A 10,351-nucleotide genomic window follows, 5' to 3' on the forward strand; every position below is an offset into this window, starting at 1 on the left:
TGTTTTTAGACCAATGACATACCAACTCAAAAAAATATTCCTTTCTGTGCCACTACTGCATTTTGCCATCCCTTAAGTCAACCATACCTACGATCACCTGAGTGACAACCCACATCAGCGCCAAATTAAAAGCATTTTTCACTGCAGACTTTTGGTCGAGGATCAGAAGATGACTGAAAATTCATTCTCCGCAGAAGTTTTGAAAATTGAGAAAATAAAGCAAAACTATCGCGCAGATAGTTTGGATCAGAAGTGAAACACATGTATCAAAGCCCCAAAGCCAAAGATCCCTTGGTAAACTGAAGGAAAACAATCAGATGATCCATCCACTGGGATTCTGTAGTTTATCTCGTACAGGATGAAAATCTTGTTGGATGAACTTCAACTCATTTCTAGTAAACAACTCAATGTCTAAATGCTGTCTGTAATTTGACATGTAATTAATAACCTCAAAGTCATTTAGATGACTAGTAAAGAACTTAGAACATCTGCAGCTCTTTAAAGGGATAAGCAAGAATGTTGGGTAGAGACAATCACAATACAAGAACTTCAGATATTGGCTTTCTGAAATAGAAATTATTCTATTTACTGGCATTAACTTTGTTGAAACATGCAACATTAAAAAACACATTTCATAGATTTCAATTCAAACTGAAAATATGATTTAACATGGGATACAAAATTTTAAATCATCAAATCCACAGAATTTCTTCCTTGCAGGTTGAAGGTTTCCGATTCTAAAACAGATGCTGTCCTTTTGGACGGATCTTGAGATCTTGAAAGTTCAATTGAACTTTCAAAGTCTAACTCCACATCAAAATGAGCAGAAAGCACAAATACAGAAATCATTAATACACTTAATAGGTGATCTAAAAACAACAGGAAACTACAGTTCATTGATTTTTCATTGTAAAGATATGCATTCCATTCATTTAACACCTGAGGAATGGTGAGGTTATCCCTGGAAGATCAAGAACAAGATCTTTTGAAGTATTATAAAAGGTACAAGGTGTGCACATAAATTGAAAATCTCATCTGACAGTAAAGAAAGTTTCTAGCATTCATTCTTTTTAAATCACAAACAAAAATGTTTGAGGGGGAGGTTTTGGTAAAGAGGAGAATCAGGTGAAGGTACAAAACAAGTACATAGGCCAGAGTCAGTGTCAGAGTTAATAAGCACAAGAATTGTTGCTCTGTAACAAGTGCCATGCAAGTGTCTGATAATAACCGTTTCCAATGTCCACCATCATTTGGCATTTATCATTGCTGAACCCTCGGGGAAGGCAAAAACAAGAACCTCTGTCATATAATAAAATGTGAGGCTGGATGAACACAGCAGGCCAAGCAGCATCTCAGGAGCTTGTGCTCCTGAGATGCTGCTTGGCCTGCTGTGTTCATCCAGCCTCACATTTTATTATCTTGGAATCTCCAGCATCTGCAGTTCCCATAACCTCTGTCATATGCCTGGTTTGACCTTTAGTGGTCAAGTACTCATCTTTGCAACCACTCTTGACAATGCATTCCAGGAACTGGAAAGGGAAGACCCTCTAAAGAAGCTCAAGACCACGTAGAACAAAGCAGCCTGCTTGACTGGCACACTACCTACCAACTTCAAAATCTTTCATTCTTGCTCCTCACCACTATAGTAGCAGGCTGTATCATCCATTAGATATACTACAGTAACTCTTTCAACAGCATCTTATAAACTCCTGATCTCTGCCACCTAGATGAACAAAGCCAACACTTGCGTTTGAATAGCATCACCTGGAAGCTCCCCTTCAAGTCAGAAACCATCTTGTCATTCTTTCACTGTAGAAATGTTGAGTATTGACACTCCCTCCCTAGCATTGTGGTTGCCCTTCCACTTTAACGAACTGCCAAAAGTTCGAAAAAAAAGTTCCCTATCACCTTCTCCTGGGCAATAAATTCTGGACAAGCCAGCAACATAGCCCATGAACAAATAAAAGAACAGTTTCGCAGGACATAAAGCGTGAAGCTGGACAAACACAGCAGGCCAAGCAGCATCCCAGGAGCACAAAAGCTGACGTTTCGGGCCTAGATTTTTTTCTGATGAAGGATCTAGACCCAAAACATCAACAGCTCCACAGGAGTTGCACTCATCAGGAAGTATTAGTTTAACAAAGATTTACCAAATTACAGGTCAAAAACCAAAAAGAAACACAATCAATAATAGCTTTGAAATGGAAAGGGTAATTGTTTGACAGAGGCACTTAAGGCCAAAAAGGGTAAGAGCAATAGACTACGTAGAAAGTTCTTTCAAAAAGGTCCAGCACAGGTAAGACAAGCCAATGTCCACCTCCTGCATTGTAAAATTCTATTAGGTTTAAACAGAAGTCCTCCAATTAGGGACACAGTACTTTCACCTTGTGAACTCACTGTACTGACAACTGCAATTTACAGCCACGTGGTCTTGCTACATATTTCTTGTAAAACACAATTAGATGCAAAGACAAGCTCAAAAGATCATATTTGGTACAACACATTTAAACAAAATGTTCTCTTTGGCAAGGGGATGATAAATAAATTGGTCACATTACTTGGAGAGTTGAAACGGGAAAGAGGATCAAACTAATGTGCACATATTCACAACTTCTCAAAATAAAGAGAACGGGATCAGAATTAAAAACAAAGCACTGGGAGACTTTTTTTGACGGAAAGGATTCAAAAGTAGGGAAGTGACGTTCGAGCATTTATGCAGTTTCTCTCCAAACCATAAAAAGATTGAGGTGCAAGGGAAAGACCTAAAAAGAATATCCACAGTTACATCACAATTCTGGTATTGAGAATCAGGAAAGACTAGAAGTGAGAGTGGTCAAGTACTCATCTTTGCAACCGCATTGTATTGTCAAGAGTGGGATGAGGGGATGTGTGGCTAACTCTCGAATTTGTTTTTGTAAATTAATAAATGAGCACACTGCTTCACAGAAATGGAAATACTGTGTGCACACTCAAATGGTAAAAACACTAAAGATTATGGAGGAAGCAATCTAGACCTGCAAACAAAATCCCTTGAAACTGTGCAACAGTTGAATAAAGTCATAAAATAGGCCAACATCTTGTTTTTTAAAAAATCTGAAATTTGTTCAAGAGCCTTGCCTGTCCCCCCCAGTCCCAAAAAAATAGGAAGCAAAATCAAAAAGGCAGCAGAACGTACATTGATCAGGAGAGGTAGCAATTGAAAAAAACTTAGGCTGAGTCAATTTTATTTAGAAGAGAAGGACAAAACTTCACAACTTCTTAACTTTCTAATGAAATTCTAATAAAATGACATGGCCCAAGAAGCTTTTCACTGTAGCAGTATAAAATTAAATACAGAGCTACACAAGGACACATTGGGTCAAATGAAAAGTTTGACCAAGGCCAGACATGTTAAAGAATGCCTTTAAGGAACAAAAGTGACGCAGACTGCCCAACAACTGAAGACACATTTACTTTGGATCGGTGATTTTGTCGAGCTTGGAATTAGACAAGCAGTTTTTTTTTAAACAGGATATGGGGCCCTTGTGGTGCAGTGAAAGCATCCCTGCTGTTAATTCCGGAGGCCCAGGTTCAAGAACACCTGCTCCAGAGGTATGCAACAACATCTCGGAACAGGTTGATTAGAAAATTTCTGTCGAGTTTAGTGCTAACAGGACGGGAAGAGATCTGAAAACAAGGATGCTGACTGACTGGCAGCCAATGCATGTCAGCAAAGAGAGGAGTGACCACAACTTGCTGCTGGTCAAGACATGCTGTAAAGTACTGAATGACCTCAAATTTACAGAGGTTAGAATGAGGGAAACCAGCTGAACGTGTTGCAATAATTAGGATGTAACCAAGGTACAAACAAGAATTTGAACAACAGAGTTCAAGCCACGTCAGAGATGAAACAGCAATTTTAAAAAGTAAAAAAACTTTTGAAAAGGAAAATAGGAACTCACTAGAAGTATATTCCAGTGCTGGTCTTGAGTTAGTATGAAACTAAACAAAAGTCAATTCATCCTACCCTTCCTTTTCTCCCTGCAGCTCAAGGGCATCAATACAGATAACTACTTATTTTTCCCTCATGGAGATGGAATGATGCTATTGGCAATATCACTGAAATAGATCCCCTGGTCATTTTTAGTTACCACACTGCAGCTTGTGAAGAGATCTTGCAAACTAGTGCCACATTTCCTACAACAGTCGCAGCAGTACAAAACTACTTTGTTGGATGTAAAACACAGACATCCAGCAAGTGTACAAGTACCAAATGAATGTACGTCTTTCTTCATAAAGAAAGCAGACTAGAAGAATCATCTCATCTTACAAGACAGCTGTCCTCTGCTAATGTGCCTCTACAGCACACACTAGAACCTGCAGCATTCCCAAACCCCCACCCCTACTATGTTCAAGACTACACCTCTAGATTTCAGAAATATTTCATATGCAAAAATCTCCATTTAAAGTGACAACCACGGATGAGGAGAGGGGGCTAAAACACAATTATGGCTCCACTATTGGCTGACTAATGCATTCTGGATAAGGAAGCGAACAGAACATACACAGAAAAGAATAATGTTTACTAATAAAATGGCTTACACCAGAAATTCTTATGATGTTAATTATCACAAGTGACAGGGTTAAAAGAAACAGAAAAATTAAGAGCTATTGTCTTTTTGCCTAAATCATACTGAATTTCTAAATCTAATGAATGTAGACTCCTACCTACAATAAAATTTTGCTACCATCTCAATCAACAGATGCAATGTGTAAACATTAACAATAAATAATCAATCTTGTACTGCCACAACAGACTTATTAGAACACACTTCCCTAGATTCCAGAGATATTGTTCAAAGAGAGAACTTACAGGGGTCTTTCATTACAGATGCCACCATTTGTGTTAGATACATAAGCACAGTTGAAAAGGTGAAATAATTGTCCTCTGACCACACAGGGAAGCACGAGGCCACTCCAAGCCATCCCTTTCTCTCAAGCAATAATGGGAACTCAATGTTCACAATAATGGACAGTGAAGTATTATACCACTAAGCTACTAAAATAAACTCCGTTTGTCATAAACAAGACAAACTGGAACTGCTAAGGCAATACTACACAGTTTAGGACCTGAAACGCAGTGAGCTTTTAGGATTAATTTCATATCTGTAACGAATGAACAAAGAACAAAGAAAATTACAGCACAGGAACAGATCCTTCGACCCTTCAAGTCTGCAACGACATGCTGCCCGTCACAACTAAAACCCCCTACCCTTCCGGGACTGTATCACTACGTCCATCCTATTCATTTATTTGTCAAGATGCCTTTTAAAAGTCACTATCATATCTGCTTCCACTGCCTCGACCAGCAGCGAGTTCCAGGCACCCACCACCCTCTTATAAAAAAAAACTTGCCTCCTACATCATCTTTAAACCTACAGCCCCTGGTAACTGACTCTTCCATTCTGGAAAAAAGCTTCTGACTGTCCTTCATAATCTTGGTGCCTGTGTCAGGTCACCATTCAACCTCTGTCATTCTAATTAGAACAACCCAAGTTTTGCCAATCTCTCCTCATAGCAAGTGCCCTCCGTACAAGCAACATTCTGGTAAATCTTTACTGCACCCTCTCCAAAGTGGCAAGTCATTTCAGTCACTACCTGTGTTCATTTTTAAAATTTCAAAAATCAAGTAAAGATTAATTCTGCAGTTACACGTTAGAATAAAATAATTCAACTTGCAGAACAGAAACATTTTCTTGACAAGTTTCAAATTACTTTTTGTGCACTCCCACCATCGACCAACCTTCATTCCCACACACCTACCATGCGCCCAACCCCCCGCCCCACCCCCCACAGCTTACAGCCTCTTCCACGTTCTCCACCGCCAGACCCACATGGCTCACCCAGCTCCCGCAACCCCAGGTTTGCAGATCCACCCACCCTGCCCCAGGTATCAGTCACCTCTCACTATCTTTCCACTCCCCATTCTCTCACCCCAACACATCAGGTCTCCAGTCTACCAACCCAGCTCTGCAACTTCCACATCACCACCAATACCTTCCCCAGCCCATGGTGTGCAGCTCTCTTCCCCCAACCTCCAAGCATGTTACTGTCCGCAGTTTGCTCCCAGCCCCTGGTTCACCTTCCCCTCCCCTCCTGCAGCCCACCCACCAGGCCCCAGTTCTCCCCCAGAGTGCCCCCCCAACTCTCAGTTTCAACCCAGCATCCGGGGTTGCCCTCTACTCCAACCGGGGTTCTCCCCCCCCCCCCACCCCCCCCCGGGTGCACCTCAGCTCTGCCCACCCCAGATTTTCCACCACATCTCCAGGGTTGTTGCCCCCCCAACATCTCCAGGGTTGTTGCCCCCCCCAGCCCACCCCACCCCAGATTGCCCCCCCCACGTCTCCAGGGTTGTTGCCCCCCCCGGCCCCAGTTCGCCCCCCCCCCACGTCTCCAGGGTTGTTGCCCCCCCCCCGGCCCCAGTTCGCCCCCACCCCCGGCCCCAGTTCGCCCCCCCCCCCGTCTCCAGGGTTGTTGCCCCCCCCCGCCGGCCCCAGTTCGCCCCCCCCCCCCCCCGTCTCCAGGGTTGTTGCCCCCCCCCGCCGGCCCCAGTTCGCCCCCCCCCCCGCCTCCAGGGTTGTTGCCCCCCCCCGCCGGCCCCAGTTCGCCCCCCCCCCCGCCTCCAGGGTTGTTGCCCCCCCGCCGGCCCCAGTTCGCCCCCCCCCCCGCCTCCAGGGTTGTTGCCCCCCCCCGGCCCCAGTTCGCCCCCCCCCCCGCCTCCAGGGTTGTTGCCCCCCCCGGCCCCAGTTCGCCCCCCCCCCCACGTCTCCAGGGTTGTTGCCCCCCCCCCTGCCCCAGGTTGCTCTCCCCCCGGCCCCAGTTCGCCCCCCCCCCACGTCTCCAGGGTTGTTGCCCCCCCCCCCCCCCGGCCCCAGTTCGCCCCCCCCCCCACGTCTCCAGGGTTGTTGCCCCCCCCCCCGGCCCCAGTTCTCTCCCAGAGTGTCCCCCAACTCTCAGTTTCAACCCAGCATCCGGGGTTGCCCTCTACTCCACACGGGGTTATCCCCCCCCCCCCCCCACCCCCGGGTGCACCTCAGCTCTACCCACCCCAGATTGCCCCCCCCCAACATCTCCAGGGTTGTTGTTGCCCCCCCCCCCGGTCTCCAGGGTTGTTGTTGTTGCCCCCCCGGTCTCCAGGGTTGTTGTTGTTGCCCCCCCCCCCCCCCCCCCCGGTCTCCAGGGTTGTTGTTGCCCCCCCCCCCCCCCGGTCTCCAGGGTTGTTGTTCCCCCCCCCCCGGTCTCCAGGGTTGTTGTTGCCCCCCCCCCCCCCCGGTCTCCAGGGTTGTTGTTGCCCCCCCCCCCCCCCCCCCCCCGGTCTCCAGGGTTGTTGTTGCCCCCCCCCCCCCCCCCGGTCTCCAGGGTTGTTGTTGCCCCCCCCCCCCCCCCCCGGTCTCCAGGGTTGTTGTTGCCCCCCCGGTCTCCAGGGTTGTTGTTGCCCCACCCCCCGGTCTCCAGGGTTGTTGTTGCCCCCCCCCCCCCCGGTCTCCAGGGTTGTTGTTGCCCCCCCGGTCTCCAGGGTTGTTGTTGCCCCCCCGGTCTCCAGGGTTGTTGTTGCCCCCCCCCCCCCCCCCCCCCGGTCTCCAGGGTTGTTGTTGCCCCCCCCCCCCCCCCCCGGTCTCCAGGGTTGTTGTTGCCCCCCCCCCCCGGTCTCCAGGGTTGTTGTTGCCCCCCGGTCTCCAGGGTTGTTGTTGCCCCCCCCCCCCCCCCCCGGTCTCCAGGGTTGTTGTTGCCCCCCCCCCCGGTCTCCAGGGTTGTTGTTGCCCCCCGGTCTCCAGGGTTGTTGTTGTTGTTGTTGTTGTTGTCGCCCCCCCCCCGCCCCGCCCCGCCCCGCCCCGGTCTCCAGGGTTGCCCCCCGCCCCGGTCTCCAGGGTTGCCCCTCATCCCCACCCCCGGCCCCAGTCCACCCTCTGTCTCCAGGGTTGCGCCCCCCGCGCCCCGCGCCCGTACCTGCACCTGTAGCTCGAGCACCTCGAGCTGCAGCCTGCCGTGGCGAGTGGACAGCAGCCAGTAGTTGAAGCCCAGGACGGCCATGAGCACGAGCAGCCCGAGCAGCAGCAGCGATGGCAGGCGGCCCCCGCGCCGGCTATTCCCGAACATCATCGCCTCCGGGAGGCAGTGAGCGGGCGGAAACCCCGAAAAAGGTGTGTGTTTCTCTAGGATAGAGCGGCAAAATAAAACAAAACAAACCCACCGGCTCCCGGGGAAGATAAATTAAAACAACGCGGAAAAAAAACAAACAGGTACGAAATCCAAATAAATTAACTGACAGAGGTGAAGGGTGGGCTCCGTCTCCCACCTTGAACGGGCACAGATTAACCCCGGGCCTGAGGAGACCGATGATGCCGACCTCGCTGCTTCCCCGCCCCCAGGAATCACGGCGATTTTCAGCCTCCGGGGCCGGCACCGAACCGGCCGCTCATCGCCCTCTAAACCGCCGCCGTTTCTCGAACAATCTCCTCACTCCCGAGCCGGCGTCAATTTTATTCCCCGTCCCCACCCCGACAGATTTAAACTCGCCGAATAAGGCTTGCCCTGAATATCGTTAACGGGGAGTTTTTTTTTGTTGTTAAATACCAATATTTGTAAAATTTAATCGCCCTCCCGAGCCAGTCCCGCCCACTCCCGGTTCTCTGCGCCTCACGATCCAGCCGCTCTCTAGTGCCCGCCCGCTTCCCTCCGAGATCCAGCCTATAAAATGGGTGCGCAACCTAACCTGCCCTCGCCGTCCCTTTGTGACGTTTTGACAACCGACGGAAGGGCGGGGTTTTCGTGCAGGATGGACCAATAAGGTGATGGATTCCCGCCCCTTTCACAAGGGGCGGGGCTGAAGAGGTAGCAAGTTTGTGTGAGCAGGCGAGCGGTACTTCCGCATTCGTTGAACCTGGATCTGGAGTGTCTCGTGTGCGTCGGTCTACGCTACACGGATGTGGCATTTTAGCTGTGTGCCTCGCCTTCTTTATTTAGTATCGTTTCTGTTTCCTTGAAGTTTGTCATAACAGTAGTGTACTTATCGTGAACAGGTGGACCCTGCAGTGTTTGGCTTGTCCACTCCTAAAGGAGGGTCACTGGTCTCCATTATGATAACTAGGTTTCTTTCTGCACATATGCTGCCAAACCTGCTCAGTTGTCCAACTGTATCTGTTTTTGTTTCAGCTTTCCAGCATCTGCAGTTCGTTATTTTATTTTAGGGTGTGGCTGGTGTCATTCGAATATTTTATTCAGCACACCTTAACGTTTTGCTCCCCTCCACACCTTCCAATAATGAGGTAACGTTGTCATAACCCTATCAGGTCATAGCGTTGGGGGCTCTCGTTTGAGACAGAACAACTGGTGGTAGTTTAACGTGTGGGGCACCACACCTCAAGCAAAGGGAAAGATTGAGAAGGACAGTCCTTCATGGTGACCTCAGCCAGTGCAGGAACTAAATCTGTATTGTTGGCATCCATCTGCATTGCAAAGCAGTCATCCAGCCACAAAACAGAAATTGCTGGAAAAGCTCAACATGTCTGGCATCATCTGTGAAGAGAAATCAGTAATGGTTCAGGTTCAATGTCCCTTCTTCAGTCATCCAGCCAAGTGAGCTAACCCACCATCAGTGGCAAGTGAAACAGAGTTAACATTTAGGGTTCAGTGACTCGTTTGTTTCAAGGCTAAATTCTAATTTGGCTGGAATGTGAATAAATGTGCCGATGGGATGCTTCTGAACGTCATACTTAATATCCAATACATCCAGTTTTATTTTAGTAATGTTACTTGACAAATGAGTATGGCCTGGACACTGTGTATACTAATATTTTTTAAGTGTTGTTTGATGTTTTACAACTGCCTGAAATAGGGGATGGACTGGAAGCAATCCCATGCTACTGCAAAGGGCATATCAGCAAGTCTTTGGAGTTGGTCTTGAATCCATGAGTTTTTGACCTAGAGTTGAGTGATATTTACTGAGCCATGGTCAACATAATTCAGCTGTGAAATAAAACGTGGCACATTGTGCAGACCAATGGTATGATTGCAAAGATTCTTTCAGAATACTTTATAGTAACAAATACTATTTTTAAATATTACTAAGATGAGTTCAAATTTGGTCCAAGTGGATTGGGAGCAGCTACTTGGAGATAAAACTGTGTCAGAGCAGTTGTAGGCATTAAAGGAAAAACATGAGAATACAGGAGAGTCATGTAACTCTAAAGGCAATTAATGGGACCAAGTCTGGAGAACCATGGATGGCCAGGGGCAGAAGGATAGGATTAAGTAAAAGGGGATTTTATGACAATACCAAGGGTAATATAAAATGTGTTGGGAGAACTTAGAA

The 10,351-nt window shown here is 47.8% G+C and overlaps 1 protein-coding gene across 1 annotated transcript in view; it reads right to left on the reverse strand.

Moving 5' to 3' along the window:
- Positions 1–8,726, reverse strand: part of golm2 (golgi membrane protein 2) — a 112,889-nt gene extending 104,163 nt beyond the window's left edge. The window contains exon 1 of the mRNA XM_059639264.1: positions 7,987–8,726. Within this exon, the coding sequence (XP_059495247.1) occupies positions 7,987–8,139 (153 nt within the window). The 5' untranslated portion in view covers positions 8,140–8,726. The remainder of the gene's footprint in view (positions 1–7,986) is intronic.
- Between the last annotated feature and the right edge of the window lie 1,625 nt (positions 8,727–10,351).

This window comes from Stegostoma tigrinum, chromosome 33 (assembly GCF_030684315.1).
Source record: "Stegostoma tigrinum isolate sSteTig4 chromosome 33, sSteTig4.hap1, whole genome shotgun sequence".
Classification (NCBI taxonomy): Eukaryota; Metazoa; Chordata; class Chondrichthyes; order Orectolobiformes; family Stegostomatidae; genus Stegostoma; species Stegostoma tigrinum.